The sequence below is a fragment of the Labeo rohita genome, chromosome 25, assembly GCF_022985175.1.
Source record: "Labeo rohita strain BAU-BD-2019 chromosome 25, IGBB_LRoh.1.0, whole genome shotgun sequence".
Taxonomy (NCBI): domain Eukaryota; kingdom Metazoa; phylum Chordata; class Actinopteri; order Cypriniformes; family Cyprinidae; genus Labeo; species Labeo rohita.
The window spans coordinates 8311560-8333592 of record NC_066893.1 but is presented as its reverse complement, the minus strand read 5'-3'; the positions used below and the strand labels follow the sequence as shown (position 1 = coordinate 8333592).

General features: G+C 30.8%; 1 protein-coding gene across 2 annotated transcripts in view; it reads left to right on the top strand.

Annotated features, from left to right (window-relative positions):
* tmem266 (transmembrane protein 266) overlaps positions 1-22033 on the top strand; it is a 95382-nt gene that overhangs the window by 67325 nt on the left and 6024 nt on the right. For both annotated transcript variants that reach the window (XM_051099430.1, XM_051099428.1), the window contains 4 exons: positions 3036-3174; positions 8373-8488; positions 14967-15159; positions 20528-20590. In XM_051099430.1, the coding sequence (XP_050955387.1) occupies positions 3036-3174; positions 8373-8488; positions 14967-15159; positions 20528-20590 (511 nt within the window). The remainder of the gene's footprint in view (positions 1-3035; positions 3175-8372; positions 8489-14966; positions 15160-20527; positions 20591-22033) is intronic.

The following is a 22033-nucleotide window of genomic DNA, read 5'->3' as shown; positions in this document are numbered from 1 at the left end:
CAAGTAAATATATTGTTTAAATTGTTACTACCTTTGCAATTAAGTAAAATGCTTAATAACACTATACGAGATTCATACTTGGCTTTAATAAATAGAATATTAATTACATTGTTATGGTAAAAATATCCACCTTCTTTCTGAGCAACCAATGAGCAGCGCCATGATGAATTCTAACTTCCATTTGGGTGCTTTCATGTTCCGATCGCCATAGAAATCCATGTTAAAGGGGGTAAAAAAAGATAATTGAAACTTTTTCAGTATAACTAAATATAAAAATGTGTGCAGCTTTAACATTATATTATTGCCTCAGAAAATATGTTAATTTGACTGGAAACACCAGAGACCGAAAATGTAAAGCACTGTTCCAGTTGGGTGATACTTCTGTGTTCAGAAAAAGGTGGATAAAATAGAATTTAATTTTTTTTTTTCTTTTTCTTTTTTTGATAGTGTAAGTAATGTTTATTTTACAAAGAAAATGTGACTGGGATATATATGTATATATATACACAGCCCTCCAAAAGTTTGGAAACACCCCTGGCAAAGTGTGGTTTTGGACGGTATTAGCATAAATCCTTATCATTTTTTGGTGCAAATACATTAAAGTAACTTGACATTATCATGAAGACCAGCAATAATAATTTTAATTTTGATTACATAATAATGGCATTATATACATGTCAAAGTCAGACATGACCCTTTGCCAGATGTGATGCCTGGTTACTGGTTTAAACTTGGCCCAGGTTTTTAAAAGATTTTTGGGTCAGCACACCTTAATAGCTTCAACAATTGATTGCCAATTAAGTTTAGAATACAATGAATTTAGACCCAGATTATGCAGAGCTGTAATAGCTGCTAATGGTGGATATTTTGATGAATCGAAAATTTAAGTTTTTTATATGTATAAACTGTTTATGTAATAAAATATATTTTCGTAGTTTGTGTTGTCCCTTATCAGTGCAAAGTTATCACAAATTAAAAAGGATTCATGCAAATATTGTCCAAAACCCCACTTTTCTAGGGCGTTTCCAAACTAGAAATAGTAGATAAAATATCAAAATAATAAATATATCTACAATTTATAATAAATATTGTTAATATATAGAAAATGTTTATTCATGTAAAATAAAAGTAATTGTGACTTTTTATCTCACAGTTTTGACTTCTCTTAAAGTTGCAAATTTATAAATCACAATTGCAATCTCGCAATTCTGAGTTTGTATTGCGCAATTCTGAGATTATACATATCTCACTTCTAAAAACTGTGAGATATAAACTCAGAATTGCGACAGAAAGTCATAATTGCAAGATATAAACTGGCCGTAATTTAATAAATAATACATACATCTTACATTTGTTTCAAATGTATTAAATAAATTATAGTTATGTTATGGTATGGTATGTTATGAAGCTGAGAGTGTATAGTAGAGCATGGACCTTTCTCACATTTCCGGGTTTCTTTTAGTGGAAGTCGTCATAGTTGGATAAAGTCTGAAAGCACTGAACGGGAGAGTACCACAAATATATTTTTTGCATTCCCATTTGCTCAAATAGCAAAAGAAAAAACTCCACAATAGTGTTTTCACTATGTAAAAAAATTGAGAGAGACTGATAACAGCAGTCAGAAGAGAGAACAATGTCAAATTTACCGTCCCTCCCATAGATGCGGCATTAGAAACACCTTCGCATTAGCGTTAACTCGTTTTTTGTAACTTGATGAAAAGGTGACATGATACAAAGTATAGTGGTATAAATGTACATATATCAAAACATGAAAAACTTTTATCAAAAAAAACTAAGAATATATGATTATGATGACCGTTGAAATGCGTCATCACAGTCTTGTGAAAAGGGTCCATTCTCTGGTATGTAACAGCCCATTGTATTAAAGGGATAATTCACCCAAAAATGAAAATTCTGTCCAGTGTTTCCCCTAGGCTTTCAGTGTTGGGGGGGAAGGGGGGTACAGTACGGTACTTTTTTCGGTACATTACTCTCTGTGTAATAGCAAAAACATTTATTTCAGTGAAAAAAGAAGTAGAAAAATCTCAATTTCAACATTTTGAACAACTTTTTCTTTTTTTTTCAGAAATTCTTGTGTTTTCATTTTTCTGATAATCAAATACAGGCATTAAATATTTATTTATTTGTAATGAAATAAAAAAATTAAACCTTTTTATGTGTTTTCAAATAAACATAGTTTTTCTGTTAATATTATAATTTCTGTATTTAATTGTTTAATTAAATTTGTCAAATAGGAATATTTAAACACCTACATTATACTGTACAAAAGTAATACAAGACTAATACATTTCTGTTACATGTTAAACCGTACTTTTATTTTGACAGGTTGCCAGTTAGTTTTTGTGTGTATACACTACGGTATAATGCTAATTTTCTCAAACGAAACAGTAAAATTTATACGAAGTGACTCTCACAGCAGTTCTGGAGATGACGTTAATGCCTTTATGTCGTCATATAATGAGACGCAGAGGACGAAAATAACCGCGAGCGGCACGTGTGCTTCACTATTTGTGTAGTAAACAAAGCCGCGTCTCCGCCATTAATTCATTTGTTTTCTTCATTTTACTTGTATGACTGGGTATTTAAAAATGTAATTATTAAATGGGTCCAAATGAAAATGAACATTAAAACACGCAGTGAATCGCGCACATGACTGGACAGAAAGCGAGGCTTCTTCGAAAGTGATTTCTACGTTAACAAGCCTCGAATCGAGGGAACACAAATTCGAAAAACATATGTTGTCCATAAGAACATAATGACATCTCTCATAAAGGTGTTCATTCTTTACAAAATAAACAATGAATGGTCTAAAAAACACTAAGCCTATTCGCTAATTAGGACACAAAATACCATTGGTATACTACATCCGCCGCCTCACCGGAAGCTGTAGCCATGTTCTTTTTTATAGTAGCGCCCCCCGGAAACTTGTGGACTTTTTCATTTTTGTGTGAACTGTCTCTTTAAATACACTTTTATAGTAACAAGGCATATGATCAAGTGTTGTTTTTATTCAGGTATTTGACGGTGCTGTGATTGTACTCTCTCTGGCCCCAATGGTGGCCTCCACGGTGGCTAACGGCCCCAGCAGCCCCTGGGACGCCATCAGCCTCATCATCACCCTCCGCATCTGGAGAGTCAAGAGAATCATTGACGGTAAGCTGCTTTATGACACCAATACATTTATTTATGTATTTACTGAATGTAACTAAATTTGACCTTTAAAACACTTAAAGACAGTGTTAATGTAAAAGCATTAGCTAATTCAGCTGATTAATTTGACTAGCTGTTGTCCCGTCTGGCCCAATGAGTGTGAGTTATGATAGACGTCTCACACGCACTGCTGCTGCCAGCGTTGGTCTTATTAAAATTCAGATTGATTCAGAGTCTTTTGTTTGCGCTGAGAGGAGCATAATGTCCATAATGTCTCAGCACAGGTTCTGTTTATGCAAGTGTATTCGTGGTCGATGGCTGGGGCAGGTCACCCTCATTCTCACTAAACATCATTGAGCTGTTGAGTACAGCGCCGTCAGGCACACTTACATGAGCACTGACGACGACAACAGACAACTGTACCGGTGCTGAGATACATGAACAGCTCTGGTTTTGATATAAAAGTCATGATAAATGAAATACATCAATACAAGCAGTGTTGTTATTGTTAAATAAAACTATTAAAAACAGTTTTTGGTCATTGAAATAAAGCTAAATAAAATATAGTAAAAATTAGAAATGTTCCCTTGGTAGGTGACTACTTGTACTTGAATTACTAAAACTGAAATGAAATCTATAAAGCTATATGAAAATAAATAATAAAATAAAATAAAAAATATATAATAAAATAAATATTTAAAAAAAAGATTAAAAAGTAAGCTTGACATGACATGAAAAGCATGTAACAATTATTAAAACTTAAACTAAAATTAAAATCAAAACTGAAAAGATAAAAATAAAAGCTATTTCAAAATATTAATAAAAACTGTATAATAAAATAAAATAACTAAAAAAAACTAAATAAAGAAAATGATTAAAACGTAAGCTGGAGCAAAAACATGACAAAAGCACATAAAAATTACTAAAACTTAAACTAAAATAAAAGTTAAAACTGAAAATAAAAATAAAAGCTGTTTCGAAATACGAATTATATAAATATATCAAATAAATTATATAAATAAATATTTATTTAAAAAAAATATTAAAAAGTATGATTGACCAGAAGCACGTAACAATTACTAAAACTTAAACTAAAATTAAACTAAAAAAATTAAAACTGAAAATAAAAATAAAAGCTATTTTAATAAAATATTAATAAAAACTGTAATAGTACATAAATAAAATAAAATGAAATATCATGAAATAAAATAAAATTTAAAATATAATATTTAATTATTTAATTAATTAATTAATTAATTTTAAAAATCGGTCAAAAAAGACAGGCATGCATCAAAAATGTATCAATTACTAAAACTTAAAACTGAAAATAAAAATGAAAGCTATTTCAAAATATTAATAAAAACTGTAATAGTACATAAATAAAATAAAATGAAATATCATAAAATAAATATTTAAAAAATTCATTTCAAAAATGATTAAAAAGTAAGCTTGACCAAAAACATGACAAAAACTTAAACTAAAATTAAAATGAAAATATAATAATAGTACATAAATAAAATAAAATAATAAAACAAAATAAAGTAAATATTTAAAAAATTGATTGATTGATTGATTAAAAAGTAAGCTTGACCAAAACAAAAACTTAACTTAACAATTACTAAAATTTAAATTAAAATGAAAATATATTTAATTTCATTTAATTTAATTTTAAAAGAGCTTGACCAAAAACATGACAAAAGCACGTAACAATTACTAAAACTGAAAATATAAAAATGAAAGCTATTTCAAAATATTAATAAAAGCATGTAATAGCACATAAATATTACTAAAATTACTCTGTATGCAAGTAATTATAATCATGATATACCATAATTATCAATGTAACCCATAGATAATTATGAATATGGGGTCAGTATGCAGCGCAGCCAATCTTAATAGATGTAATTTAGCCCACATACAGAAATTGTAAAGATACAGTAGTAAACAACTTTAACTTAAAGCTTTAACTATTTAGTAAAATTTTAATTCTGATTAATAGTTGTCATTTTTTATCAAAAAAATACTTTAAAATAACTTTAAAATTATAATTTAGATATACATTTTAAATCTATTTTATCTGTGCTAGATATAAATATGAAGTGCTTGCATCCCATCTTCTGTGCCTTTTCTATTCAAATTTACATTTATATTGCTTTGAGCCTGTGTTTTTGTGTATTCTGCATGTTTGTTTGCACATATATCTTATCTTTCCCCTCTCCTCCACGGTATATGATGTGCAAGCTGTGAGAATTGCATATGTTTTCATGTGTGTTCATACACCTCGAGATTTGAATTTGAGAGAGTGCACAGTCAGCAAAAAAAAAACACACAGCAAAAACAGCTAAATACGGTTGCTACACTTTACACAGTGTTTATTACAACAGTACAATGCCGAAGTTATATCATCTGAACCCTGAGAAATGAAAGAGAAAAGAAAGCTGATATTTGACACAGACACGCTGACCGATTAACATTCATGAGCTCAAGTCTCACGGCGAGTCTGATCTAGTTTTACGCCACCCTGTGGTTGTACCATGATGTACACACAGCAGGACGTAAAAACACCATGCCAAGCTGAACTTTTGGAAAGACACCAGAGCATGGTTAGATTTACTGAGGGTTAGTTGCGAAGATATGCTTTATTATTTAATTTAATTTAATTTACTTTTATTTTATTTTATTTTATTTTTTAATTAATTAAATTTATTTATTTATTATTTATATATAAGTTTATTTTAGGAACTCGATTACGTCTCCTAAGATGGAGACTTCTGAGCAATAAAATTTACCTCCGTTTTATATATATATATATATATATATATATATATACATAATCCTGAAACCGAAATGTTTGGAAAATGTTTGTGGGACCAAGTAACACATTGCATGGCAGAAAAGCATGCTGGGAGTTCTATCGGCAGATGGTACCAGTGTGAGAAGAGTCTAATTGATATGGAGAGCGAGTGGATGATAAGAGGGGTCATGTGGATATGGCTTTATTAAGAGCCAACAGCAGAGAGCAGAGCACCTGATAGAAAGCCTCTGGCCCTCTCAGCACAATCCCAGCCCAGCCTAAAAATCAACCTCGGACGACGCTCATGTCAGTTTGTGAAATATGAGGCAAAAATTGGCTCTCCGCTAAGGTGTGGATGAAAGTGATGGTAGTGTTTGGTGGACAAAATGCCAAATGTTTGCAGAAAGCAATTAGCGGTTCATCAAAGCTGCCTATTGTGTGTTAGACCTGTTAACATTTGATCAGCTGTTTTACAGTATTTTTATTTAAATGTATTCTGTTTAAATAGTTGTAGCCTGTTCAAATTAGTGTATAATATTATTTGAATATAAAGAATCTAGAAATATTCTTTTATGATAATGTTATGTTATATATACACTACCAGTCAAAAGTTTTTGAACACCAAGCCTGATCCAAAATACAGCAAAAACAGTACAATTTTGAAATATTTTTACTATGTAAAATAACTGTTTTCTATTTGAATATATTTTAAAATGTCATTTATTCCTGATTTTTAAGCTGAATTTTCAGCATCATTACTGCACATATGTGATCCTTCAGAAATCATTCTAATATTCTGATTTGCTGCTCAAAAACATTTATTATTATGTTGAAAACAGCTGAGTAGATTTTTTTTTAGGTTTCTTTAATGAATAGAAAGTTTAGAAGAACAGCATTTTTTTGGTAATATTATAAATGTCTTTATAATCACTTTTGATCAATTTAAAGCATCCTTGCTAAATAAAAGTACTCATTTCTGTAGTTTCTTTTTCCTCAGAAAAATAAATAAATAAATAAATAAATATCTAAAATCTTTTGTATAATGTTACCAAAGCTTTTTATTTCATTTGATCTTTGGATCTTTCTATCCATCAAAGAATCCTAAAAAATGTACTCAACTATTTTAATTATTGATAATAATAATAATAGTAATAATAAATGTTTTCTGAGCAGCAAATCAGAATATTATAATGATTTCTGAGGGATCATGTGACGCTGAAGACTGGAGTAATGATACTGAAAATTTTGCTTTGATTAAAATAATAAATTATATTTTAAAATATATTCAAATAGAAAGCAGTTATTTTAAATAATTGCTGTATTTTGGATCAAATAAATGCAGGCTTAGTGAGAAGGAGAACATTTTTTAAAAAACATGAAAGATCTTACTATTCAAAAACTTTTGACTGGTATTTTACATAATTTAATATTCAGATGTATATACCATTGTACTGAAAATTAATTTACCATAGTATTTAGATTTACTTTCCACAATACAAGGTAGTAGTACCATGGTACTTTTTGATACTTATAATACATTTTAATACTTTGTTTAATACTTTGCGCATTGCCAATGCTTTTACTTGTCTAGACTTCAAAAGTTTGGGATAAAATTTCTTTTATTCTTTATTTTTTTCTGAAAGAAACAAAGTAAGTGAAACTTTTATTTTGAAATTCAACTTTAAATTGATGACAAGTGAAATTAAAGACATAAAAAAAAAAAAAGTGATCAGAAAAAAAATAAGATTTGTATTCTATGCTGTCCAAATCTATTCTATTCAAAGTTACTAAGAGCGAAAGTTTGGGATAAGATTACTTTTTTGTTTTTTTTTCTGAAAGAAAGTAAGTAAATAATACTTTAATTTAGCAGTGAAACTTTAACCTGATCTCACGTGAAATTGTAAAAAAAACATTGTAAAAAAAAAAATCGTAAAAAGGTGATCAAAAAATAACATTTTTATGTCAAATAAAGGCTGTTCTTTTCAACTTTCTATTTAGGAATCTCGAGGGGAAAAGTATAATATAATATAATTATTATAGTGTAATAACTGTTTGAGAATAATAATAAATATTTGTTGAGCATAAAATCAGACTATTGGAATGATTTCTAAAGGATCATGTGACTGGAATAATGATGCTGAAAATTCAGCTTTGATTACAGGAATAAATTACATTTTAAAATGTATTCAAATAGAAAGCAGTTATTTTAAATTCTAATAATATTTAACAATAGTATTGTTTTTACCTTATATCAAATGAATGCTACTTTGGTGAGCATTTCTTTCAAAAACGTAAAAAAAAACTCTTACCAACCCCAAACTTTGCTCAAAAAGGATGTATTTCAAGATCAGTCGAAAAAAGAAAAACAAAAAGTGCTTTACTCAGTTGTTTTGTTTCTCTTCTGTAGCGTACGTGCTGCAGGTGAAGGTGGAGATGGAGCTGGAGATCCAGCAGTATGAGAAGACCAAAGCTGTGAGGGAGGAACAGCTGGAGAGACTCACACAGATCTGTCAGGAACAGGCCGTGAGTGATGAACTAACCCTTCACTCACCCTCTCTGACATCACCAAAATAACACAAAAATGATTTATTGTGCCAGTGACACTTACCTTGACAGCAGCTTTGTAATAACTCAAAAGTGTAAGTGTAAGTTGAGCAGTTCACCCAAAAGTAAAATGTACTCACTTTCAAGGAGAAGTTCACTTCCAGAACAAAAATGTACAGATAATTTACTCACCCCCTTGTCATCCAAGATGTTCATGTCTTTCTTTCTTCAGTCACAAAGGAAAACATTTCAGGATTTCTCTCTATATAATGGACTTCAACGGTGAGTTTGAACTTCCAAAATGCAGCTTCAGTGCAGCTTCAAATGGCTCTAAATGATCCCAGTTGAGGAATGAGTCTTATCTAGCGAAACGATTAGTCATTTTTGAAACAACTTGACAATTTATATACTTTTTAAACTCAAATGCTTGTCTTGTCTCGCCTACATCACTGTTTTACCTTTTTTTGTAAAGGGCGTTTGATCTTCTTTGCATGTTTACTTTGTAAACACTGGGTCGGTACTTCTGCAGCGATATAGGACGATTTTGAAGTTGGGGTAGAAAACGATATGGGAGTTTTTTGACATACCCTAACTGTATTGACCATATTGAACTGGAAAAAAACAGAGTTCACGCAGACTTAGACAAGAGGAGCATTTGCAGTAAAAAAAAAAAAAAAAAAATAAATATATATATATATATATATATATATATATATATATATATATATATATATATATATATAAATTTGTTTAGAAAATGACCAATCGTTTTGCTAGATAAGACCCTTCTTGCTCAGCTGGGATCATTTAGAGCCATTTGAAGTTGCATTTAAACTGCATTTTGGAAGTTCAAACTTGCAGGCACCATTGAAGTCCATTATATGGAGATAATTCCTATTTTTTTTCATCAAGAAACATAATTTCTTATTGACTGAAGAAAGAGCATTACATCACTTGCTCACCAACAGATCCTCTGCAGTGAATGGGTGCCGTCAGAATGAGAGTGCAAACAGCTGATAAAAACATCACAATAATCTATAAGTAATCCACACCACTGCAGTCCATCAATTAAAGGGCACCTATTATGCCCCTTTTTACAAGATGTAATATTAATCTTAAGGCTCTCCTGAATGTGCCTCTGAAGTATCAGATCCAAATACAATACAGATAGGTTATTATAACATGTTGAAAAGTGTCATTCTTGGGGCGGGTCTAAAAAGTGCTGTTTTAGGGGTGTGTTCCTTTACATGAAAATGAGCTGCAACTTCCCGCCCAACTCCAGAAGGGGCCAGAGCCTAGACGTCTCTGTTTTGCGTATGGCAATAAACAGAGAGGAGAAGTAACATGAATGAGCGTGAGAAGACCGGTATTTTTACTGTACTTAAATGTAACAAATACATGATTTCTTACCAAGAGTTGTTGAACAATGAATCAGTGCAACCTGTGATCGTGTGCAGTTGCTTTCTTATGTGCGCTGTTTTACCGGTTTCACTTTCGCTTTCGAAATCTCATTTAACAAGGAGGGGAGAGGATGGACAGGGGGCCATGGCCCGCGAATGCCCCCCACTTTGGCGCGACACATTTCCTGCTCGATGTGGATGCAAAGTAATCTGTTTAAAGGGGTCATCGGATGCCCATTTTCCACAAGTTGATATGATTCTTTAGGGTCTTAATGAAAAGTCTGTAATATACTTTGGTTAAAAATTCTCAATTGTTGTGTAAAACAACACCCTTTTTACCTTGTCAAAATCAGCTCTGCAAAAATCATCCTGTTCTGGTTGAGGTTGGTTTAAATGTTAATGAGCTTTGCTTGCCCCGCCCCTCTCTTCTGTCTGTGGAGTGACAAGCCTGTTTACTTTAGTCGCGTTTACCCGCTAAACTTGCTAACTAGCAAGTTATTAGGAAAGGCGATTGTAGATTCATAAAAAAACCCTTAAACTCACTTCTGCTGTAAGTGAAGCTGGATCACGGATGATTCGCGCGAACATAGACACATATATGTAGATCGGGAGGCGCATTCCCTTCACAAACAAACATAATCCACTGCATCTTCAGCGGCTCAGATGTCGGGAGTAAATGACGACCACTATGTTCATTATTACATCCAGCAACACAACACCTCAATCGCTCAATCTGAGATATTCTTGTCTAACTTACATTCCTGCTCCGGCAGCGAAACAATGGAGGTCGGACTGTTACAGCTGATCTGAGATAAGATGCTTATGTTAATCAACTATCGTGGGAGACGCCACCGTCAGTGTGACATCTGAGAATGGCTCCATTTGAAAAAGCGATGTTATTTTTACAGATTCATTAAAAACCACTGCATGGATTTTTATCATTATAGGGTAGATTTGTACATACACTGCCAACACACATTAATGTTCAAACAGCATGTAAAAGTGAACTTTGCATCGAATGACCCCTTTAACACATAAATAGATGCCAATAAATAGATTACAACTGCAGTAGCTTGTTAGATGATCTTACAAAACTTTTAGCTTCACGTTTTCCTAGTTAAATCCAATAAATGTATAAATAGTCAGTGAACAAGATAAACTCTATACCTTACTGTTTTTGTTATATTTGTCAATTAATCCATGAATATATTATGCAAGTTATTACTTATCTTTATTTACAGGTATAGAAAAATATCAGTGAACTTCACAAAAAGATATATGTGACCTTGGACCACAAAACCAGTCATAATGGTTAATTGGTTAATAATGGTTTTTAAATTGATACATCATCTGAATAAATAAGCTTTCCATTGATGTATGGTTTGTTAGGATAGGACAATATTTGGCCGAGATACAACTATTTGAATATAAGGAATCTAAGGGTGCAAAAAAATCTAAATATTGAGAAAATCACCTTTAAAGTTGTCCAAATGAAGCTCTTACTAATGCACATTACTAATCAAAAATGAAGTTTTGATATATTTACAGTAAGAATTTTACGAAATATCTTCATGAAACATGATCTTTACTTAATTTCCTAATGATTTTTGGCATAAAAGAAAAATCAATAATTTTGACCCATGCAATGTATTTTTGGCTATTGCTACAAATATACCCCAGCGACTTAAGACTGGTTTTGTGGTCCAGGGTCACATATAAATAAGCTCTTACAAACATTTGTAAAACCAAATTGTAGTTGTGCATACGCTTGTAGAAAACTTTGTAAACTCCTAAAAAGACTTAATAGACATTTACAGCAGAAACAGTAACGTCCTTGAATGTTTTATGATCATGAAACAGAGCAAGGGTGTTCCTGATGGGCACACAGACAAAATGGCTGGTATGGTAATACGCGCCTGTCAGTCAATAGTGGTGGGCGGGGCTGCTGAAATATGACGTCATTTTGCGGACAGGCTCCAAAGGGTTTGTTTTTTAAGCCTGGTTTGATTTTATGAAGATTGTGTACACACAATTCCAACACACATTTCTGTCCAAACACCTTCTAAAAGTAAATTTTGCACAATAGGTGTCTTTTAAAATCTCGTGAAGCGGAAAGCTGCATGTTTGTAAGACACAAATCCATCATTAAGATGGTTTTAATTGCAAATGACCCCTCTGTGCATAATATTGCTTTCTCCAGTACAAAAGTGAATCTTTTCTGAATCAGGAGAGAAATGTGCACAGAATAAAGCAAGTAAAAAACAGTCCAAAAACAGCTCTAAACAAATATGTCAGTTGATTTTGATGTGAGAGGACAACAGGGAAGCATTATTATGGATTACATAATCTCATATTTTCATATTTTGAATGGTTTCAGATTAAAAATTTTAATGAAACCAGTTACATTTCTTACAAACATGCAGCTTTTCAGATCACAATAAGGTAACTGATGGACTGGAGTGGTGTGGATTACTAATGGATTATTGTGATGTTTTTATCAGCTGTTTGGACTCTAATTCTGACGGCACCCATTCACTACAGAGGATCCATTGGTGAGCAAGTGATGTAATGCTACATTTCTCAAAATCTGTTCTGATGAACAGATCCAAACGTTTTTCTATAATTCCATAATCATGTTGCACTGTGTATTTCTCCAGCAGAGGGCAGCACTTTGACACATAATCAAATTTTACTTCAATTCATCTGCGTAGTAACAGAGCTTGTAATCACTTTTTTTATTATTATTGATCAGGTTGTATCTGTTATTGACATTTTAATGCAGTTTTAGAGTCACTTGAAAACCTGATTTTAAACACAATCAGTTTTTGTGTTAGTCCTGAATTATATGCAGCTGTCATCCACAGACTCTGCTGGATGTGAATTGTGTCTCAACAGCACAATGCATCCTGAATATCCCCCATATTTTTAACCACACCATGCTCATGCTTCATTTCTGATCGGGTCTCGGCGGATGATGCAAGCTCGCGTTTCAAGCTGCAATCCAAGCCAGCGTATTACATAAAACAGTCACGTGACCCGTCCAGCCTGTCCTGGGTCCACCAGACAGATAACACAGACAGGGATCAATGCACGCCACTGAAATACACAATTCACCCTAGATGTGTTTCTGTTGTTCTTCTCCTTGGGGAAGGAGACAGATAAGACTGTGATAGAAATGTCTTGAAACGCCTGTTGGGAACTGATCTGAGACCTGTCGATATCAGCGCAGCGGCCCTGAGAACAGTAGAGCTCATTGATTATGTCGAGTGTGTGGACATTGATTCAACAAATAAAGCATATTGGTTAGAGTTACAATGCAGCAAGGAGATCCATTTCAGTGTGTTTATGATATAAATTATGGATAATGATTTGTAATACTGCCAGTAATAAATATGTTTGATGAACTGAATGGCTGTAACTTTAATTAAAATTATTATTAGAACAATAGCTATAATTCATAATTTGTGACAAAGTAGCAAGTAAAAAATTAAATTAAATTAAATTAAATTTATAATTAAATAAAAAGGTTAGATCTCCTTGATTGAAATCGTGCTGATTTTAGTCATACTAAATTTTTTTTTTTTTATGAATAAAGTCTTATAATTAATACCTATAAATTAGTGGGGTTTCTAGACAAAACATATTTTATATTTAACTTAAAAACTTTTAAAAATATGGAAATATTCAAAAATGTGCTGTTTATTTATTCAGATATTTAAATATTTGTATTTATTTATTTACTTAAATTAAAATGTTCGGGTTTGTATAACTTCTAAAATGTTTAATAATAATCATCATCATTTATTTATTCATTCATGTTTAAATGTTTGGGGTTGGTACATTTTTTTATAATAATAATAATAATGATAATAATAATAATAAATACCTTATCAACCCCAAACATTTGAACATTAATAATAATAATAATAAAAATAATAATAACAATTGTTATTATTATTATTATTATTATTTACGTTGAAATGTTTGGGGTTGGTACTTTTTAAAATGTTTATTAATAATAATAATATTTATTATTATTATTATTATTATTATTATTATTATTATTATTTATTTATGTTCAAATGATTGGGCTTGGTAAGATTGTTTAAATGTTGAATAATAATAATAATTATTATTATTCATTTATTCATGCATGCATGTTCAAATGTTTGTGGTTGGTAGAATTTTTCAAATGTTTAATAATAATAATAATTATTATTATTGTTATTATTATTATTTATGTTCAAATGTTTGGGGTTGGTAAGATTTTTTAAATGTTTAATAATAATAATTGTTGTTGTTGTTTATTTACTTATTTATTTATTCATGTTCAAATGTTTGGGGTTGGTAAGATTGTTTAATTGTTTAATAATAATAATAATAATAATAATAATATTTATTCATTTATTCATGCATGCATGTTCAAATGTTTGTGGATGGTAGAATTTTTTAAATGTCTAATAATAATTATTATTATTATTTATTTATTTATTCATTCATTCATTTATTCATTCATGTTCAAATGTTTGGGGTTGGTAGATTTTTTAAAATGTTTAATAATAATAATTATTATTATTAGTATTATAATAATGTATTTATAATTAATAGTATTATTAGTATTATTAGTATTTATGTTCAAATGTTTGGGTTATATAATGGGGTTAAATAATTATTGTTGTTGTTTATTTACTTATTTATTTATTCATGTTTAAATATTTGGGCTTGGTAAGATTGTTTAAATGTTTAATAATAATAATAATATTTATTCATTTATTCATGCATGCATGTTCAAATGTTTGGGGTTGCTAAGATTGTTTAAATGTTTAATAATAATAATATTCATTCATTCATGCTCATTCAAATGTTTGTGGTTGGTTTTATGTTTGGGGTTATTTATTTATTTATTTATTTATTTTAATGTCTAATGAAAAGCTGTTGAGAAATGTAAAGCTGATGCAATAGATAGCGCCCACTTGTGTTTTACAGCAGTACAACTGATACAGATGAATCAGTCCAGTCAGTATATCATTTTCTGTCTGTAATCTTTTCTTTGTCAGTTTGAGATCAGGCAGTTGAGGGCTCACCTTGCGCAGCAGGATTTGGATCTGGCCGCTGAGCGCGAGGCCGCCATGCAGATCCACCACGTGTGGGGGAAACAGAGCAGCACTTTTCAGGAAATAGACGGCCTGGGACCTGCTGGATCTGACAACGAGTGCCGCGCCAATACCAGAGAGCCCAGACCTCCGCCAGGTACCCAGAACTGTCCTATCTCTGTCTTTTTAATGAGAGTTAAAAACCAGGCCAGAGTCACAAAGGAAATGATGCAGCACATTCATCCACACACCACTAAAATGTCTCTGCAAAATGTCTTACAATAAGTAAAAATAACCTACATTTATAATTATCTATCTATCTATGACTCAGAAGGTTAAAATGAATACTTTTATTTGGTAAGGACACATTAAATTAATCGAAGATGAGACTTTTACATTGTTACAAAGTATTTCTATTAGTTATTTTTAGTTCTATTAGTTCTTTCTATTCATCAAAAATCCTGAAAAACGGTGTATCAAAGATTCCACACACTTTTTTAAGCAGCAAAATGGTTTTCGCCATTAATAAAAATGTCATTGTTTCTTGAGCAGCAAATCAGCATATTAGAATAATTTCTGAAAGAACATGTGATACTGACTGGAGTAATGATACTGGAAATTCAGCTTTGCATCACAGGAATAAATTACATTTTTAAATATATTCAAATAGAAAACAGTTCTTTTAAATTGTAATAATATTTTACAGTATTACTGCTTTTACTGCATTTGTGGCCAAATAAATGTATCCTTGGTGAGCAAAAGAGTCTTTTAAACATTTTTAAAAATCTCACCAACCCTAAATACATGAATAAATAAATAAATGATTATTATTATTATTATTATTATTATTATTATTATTATTATTAAACATTAAAAAATACCAACACCAAACATTTGAACATGAAAAAATAAATAAATAAATACATTTCGTAGTAGTAGTAAACATTTTTTGTAAATTCTACCAACCCCAAACATTTGAACATGAATGAATGAAAAATTATTATTATTATTATTATTATTATTATTTTATTTAAAAATTAAGTTCTACCAACCCCAAACATTTGAATGTAAATAAATAAACACACAACACACACACACATACTGCATATATATATTATTATTATTATTGTTATTATTAAATTCTACCAACCCCAAACATTTAAACATGAAATAATAATAATAATTATTATTATTATTATTATTAATAAACATTTTTTAAATTCTACCAACCCCAAACATTTGAATGTAAATAAATAAATAAACATAACACACACATATACTGCATATATAAATAGTATTATTATTGTTATTAAACATTTAATAATAATAATAATAATAATGATTATTATTATTATTGTTATTAAATTATTATTATTATTATTATTAAACATTTTTTAAATTCTACCAACCCCAAACATTTGAATGTAAATAAATAAATAAACATAATATAAAACACACACACATATGCTGCATATATAAATAGTATTATTATTGTTATTAAACATTTTTTTTTAATTCTCTAATTAATAATAATAGTAATAATAATAATAATTATTATTATTATTAATAAACATTTTTAAAATTCTACCAACCCCAAACATTTGAATGTAAATAAATAAATAAACATAACACACATATATTTTTATTAAAAAATAGAAACAGTCCCACTGTATCTTATTAACTGTATCTTACAAACCTCCTTACATCCATCCGGGTGTATGTTTTATTTTATTAATAATTTCATTTCATTTCAGTAATTTCAAATCATTTCAAGTACAGTTCATACAGTTTCTGGGCAAGTAATAAACATTTATAACTGGTTATTTTTCTCAATTTACCCACCATTGACCCATCAAGAACTTTGTTTTGGATGCTAATTGCATGTGACAGAAAATGAATGAGAATATTTAATTCAGTGGCTCCAGTTTTCAGTTTTACCTGCTTTTCCTCCAATCATTTAATCAGCCCAGCCTCTGAACACAGACAACAACATCCCTTCAGTATTTACTGTGACAGGACAAGCAGGACAGATCGTATGATATCCCATTATAACAGACCGCTATAATGTTCCCCACATCATGTCAGGTCACATTGGGATCTGTCTGGCAGGAGTACAGCTGTTATACACACACACACAGGCTGCTCTGTGCATTGGGTCTTGTTCCTCCTGAAAGAGTATTCAACTATGGCACAAACATCTGTTCCTTTAACCTGAAAAACCCCACAATGGTCCTCCTGCAAGCCACACTTCATCCCCCAGAGGATTGTGGGAAATGTGGGCACCAGGAGCCAGCCCGTGGCTTTTTCCTTTAAACGACACATGGACAGAAACGCTGTCAAAGCGCAGGCCGACCCCTGGAGACAGAAGAGCGGAGGAGAGGAGACAGAATGACGGTTGCCCCAGGGCTCGTATCTTAGCGGCCATATTTTATATTTGGCGCCTCAAAGACACATATAACACAGGAGTTTGATGCATTTAAGCACCGAAGACAAAGACGCAGAAAATATAGGAGCTGCTGAGCGATCTCGTTTTTTATAGAGGTGCTTTTTGAAGTTGAGGCCGCTACCTGTCAGAGTTCAGCGAGAGAGAGGTCTCCTTTATCTCCGCTGTGGTTTGGATGAGAATTTACTGCGCCAAATGACCGCAGAGAGATACTGCGTGACATGATCATGTTGAATCATCGCTCTCAAAGTCTGCTTAGTTTCAGAAACCGGATTCCTGAAATACTGGATGGAGACACCAAAAATAAATAGTTCATAAAATCATTAAGTTTTGACAGCAAAGTTGAAGGCTGTTTCGTTTCAAAAATAAATGTAACATTTTGTGACATTTTAGAACTGCCAGAGAGGTTAGAAAAATAAACTTAAGATATTTTCTTTGAAAATATTTTGCTTCCCAATTAAAGGGATAGTTCACCCAAAAATGAAAATTACCCTTAAGCCATCCCAGATGAATATGACTTTCTTCTTTCAGATGAATACATTTGGAGTTATATTAAAAAATGGTCTGCCTCTTTCAAGCGTTATAATGGCAGTGAATGGGTGTTGAGATTTTGAAGTCCAATAAAGTGCATACATCCATTACAAAAAGTACTCCACATGGCTCCGAGCCTTCTGAAGTGAATCAATGAGTTTGTGTAAGAAAATATTATAAATATTTAAATTATTATATATATCCATATTTATAAACCGAAAACTCTAGCTTCCCCATTGTTAATAAAAAATAAATATTTCTTGAGCAGCAAATCAGCATATTAGAATGGTTTCTGAAGGATAATAATAATAATAATAATTATTATTATTATTAATAAATATTTACAAATCTTACCAACCCCAAACATTTGAACATGAATAAATAAATAAACAAATAAATTATTATTGTTGTTATTGTTATTGTTATTATTAAACATTTTTAAAAAATCTTACCAACCCCAAACATTTGAACATGAATGAATAAATGAAAAAATAAATATTATTATTATTATTAATAAACATTTAAAAAACTCTACCAACCCCCAAACATTTGGACATGAATGAATGAATAAATAAGTATTATTATTATTAAACATTTAAAACATTCTACCAACCCCAAACATTTGAACATGAATATATAAATAAACAAATAGATTATTATTATTATTGTTGTTGTTGTTATTAAACATTTAAAAAACTCTACCAACCCCAAACATTTGAACATGAATGAATGAATAAATAAACATTATTATTAAACATTTAAAACATTCTACCAACCCCAAACATTTGTACATGAATGAATGAATAAATAATAATAATAATACAAATTATTATTATTATTATTAAACATTTTTAAAAAACTTACCAACCCCAAACATTTGAACATGAATGAATGAATGAATGAATGAATGAATAACTAATAATAATAATTATTATTATTATTATTAATAATAATAATAAACTAATTTATTATTCTTCTTATTATTATTATTATTATTACTAAACATTTACAAATCTTACTAACCCCAAACAGTTGAACATACATGAAGTATTATTGTTATCATTAAATATTTAAAAAATCTTACCAACCCCAAACATTTGAACTTGAATAAATAAATAATAATAATCATTATTATTATTATTTTTAATAAACAAATTTATTATTATTAACAATAAAATGTATTTTAATAAACAAATGTATTATTATTAACATTTAAAAATCGTACTAACCCCAAACAGTACATAAATAAATACATGAACATAAATAAAGTATTATCATTATTATTATTATTATTATTATTAAATATTTAAAAATTCTACTAACCCCAAACATTTGATTAAATAAATACATAAATAAATATAGTAGTAATAGTAGTAGTAGTAGTAGTAGTAGTAGTATTTCAAAGCATCATAATGCTTAAATAATTAAATAAATTGAGATTTTGAAGTCCAATAAATTGCATCCATCCATCATAAAAAGTGTTCCACACAGCTCCAGGGAAGTTAATAAAAGCCTTCTGAAGCAAATCAATGCATTTGTGTAAAATATCTATATTTAAAACTTTATAAACCGTAAAACTCTAGCTTCCGCAAACTGTTGTACGCACGTTCACAAGAGAGTGACATCCAGCAGGTGATGTAGGACTGGTTGCTCCAATTGTATTAGTCCAAAAGAATGTCATAAACACCTAGGATGGCTTGAGAGTGAGTAAATCATAGGGTAATTTCCATTTTTGGGTAAACTGTCCCTTTACATTTGTCTTATTTTAAGGATGTTGGCTTTTTACAGGAAAACAAGGCAAAAATAAGTTTTCTTGCAGTGCAGAACATGAGGAAAGACTATTCTACAGCATGTCTGTGGGACAAACTATGTGTCAAATCTTCACCCTTAGCAGTACTAACTGTAGTTTTTTCATAAAAGCAATAATTACAATTGCATATTTTAAGTACAATTTATTTTTTTGACAAATATAGTTTATTCACTTCTTTTCCCACTTTCCCTGGGAGAAGTAAAAAAGTGTGTGTGGTCGTCTTCATCCTCATGCGTTATTTATGTTCGGCTGTGATTGTCTTCCTGGTGTTTTAGTCGGCTGCCCATCTCCTCCCGAGCCTTCGTTTGATGAATATTTCAAAGGGTAAAAATGAATTTAAAAAGGCGCTGCGAGTTGGGTCTCGTCTCCAGAGATGTGCGGATGGCACTTAGACTGCAGTCGACTCCTCGCTCTGCCAGGCAGATCATAAGACATTCTTACCCAGCCACTGACCTCCGTTGCATCTACAGCCACAGCTACGGCAGACAGCCTCTTTTTGGGTCAGGAGGCCAAGCAGCAGATAAGGGTGGCCAAAATCAGAACGTTAATGCATTGCTTACACTGTAGCACGCTTTACTACATAGTGTTTCATAAAAGTTTAACCATTATGGAGCTGTGAAATGAGAAAAATAATCAGAAAATCCTGCATCCTGGATTCTATTTGTTGTTGTTTTAAGAAAAATACGTTTCTAGGTTTGTTTGGTTTGGGATTGATGTTGTGAATTTGTTTTGTTTTTTTAGAGAGTGTCATTCAAGATGATATGAATAACTACATCAGTCAGTATTACAGTGAGCCAAGTAGCGGTAAGTTTGCTATATATCTATGCATATCATATTTGCATGTTTATCATAATATGTATCCATTGGATACATTGCAAACAATTCCTTGCATACATTGGATACATGCATCCAAAATACTGGATGTTTGATTGAAGTTTTTCAGCAGATGCCAATTTTTTGTAAGGTGGATCATGGGTCTTAGGGCTGGGCGATAAATCGATAATTATCGTGCAATATAAATTTCCTCGATAAACGATAACAAGAGTTCGATAAATGTTTGACATAATGTTAATGCGGCAAAGGCGGAACGAGAGAGCGCTAGTCATTTAAAGTGCACCACACGGGCCGTTTATCCGCTCCGATTAAAGTTCAAACGGCGGCAAACTTGAATGTACCAGAGCAGATGCGTTCACTCCAGTCTCGGTCACCAAACAAGATGACAAATGACTCGGTTTATAGCCAGATGAAACAGCGCTGACAAACAGGAGAGACACTGTGCGCAACTATACAGCCAGAAGGCTTTTAAATCTACAAATGGCCATCATTTACTTAGATTTACTGTAGTAGCACTAACTGCACAGTGGTATTGTGTCAGAAATGTGGGTATTTTTGTCAAATTTTATTAGATTATTAATGTAGACATGTATTAAATGTATTGAAGGAGGAGTAATGTAATATAATTACAGTATTTTTCGTAATAAAGCTAAGTTTTTTCAGACAAACACCTAGAAACCATATTACATTTTTACCTTGGTATTGAGGTGTTATATTTGTGGTTTTAACTGTGATTATCATTATCTAAATATATGCTACTATGGAAGAACAATGGTTAATTAAAAAAAAAAAAAAAAAAAAAAAAAAACTCAATCAAAATAATTAAATTTCACCATATAAAATGAGGTTACAATTTTTACAGATATTTCTGATTTTGATAATGAACATAAATCTACATCTGCATCCTAACTCAAGCTACTATCAAATGAGTATTTCTAAGAGACAAAAAATGTTATATTATTATTAATATTATCAGGCAACACAAACCTGTTTCTTGATTTACTCATTAAAACATGCAGAACTTAGAAATTACTTTTTTCTATTAAAACATATTTATCCTGTTAAGGAAAAAATACTGGAAAAAGTGTAAAGGATTCAAAAACATGAAGTGTTTGTCATTTTCTGACCATAAAGAATAGTTTAAAGCCACAATTAACAGCCTGGTTTTTACAAATTTTGGTTTTGTAGCAAAAATCTGCCTTTAAACTTGAAAGAAAGAAAAATTTGACATTTGTCGTGAAAGTTATCGATATCGACTGATACGGAAAAAGAACTTATTGTAAAAAATTTTTGGCCATATTGCCCCGCCCTGGTATATATAATATACTGGAATATGCAAGTATATAAGGCAAAATGAAAATGAGATGTAAAATAACTAAATATTTGGACAATATTTACTTGAAATCGGTGTTT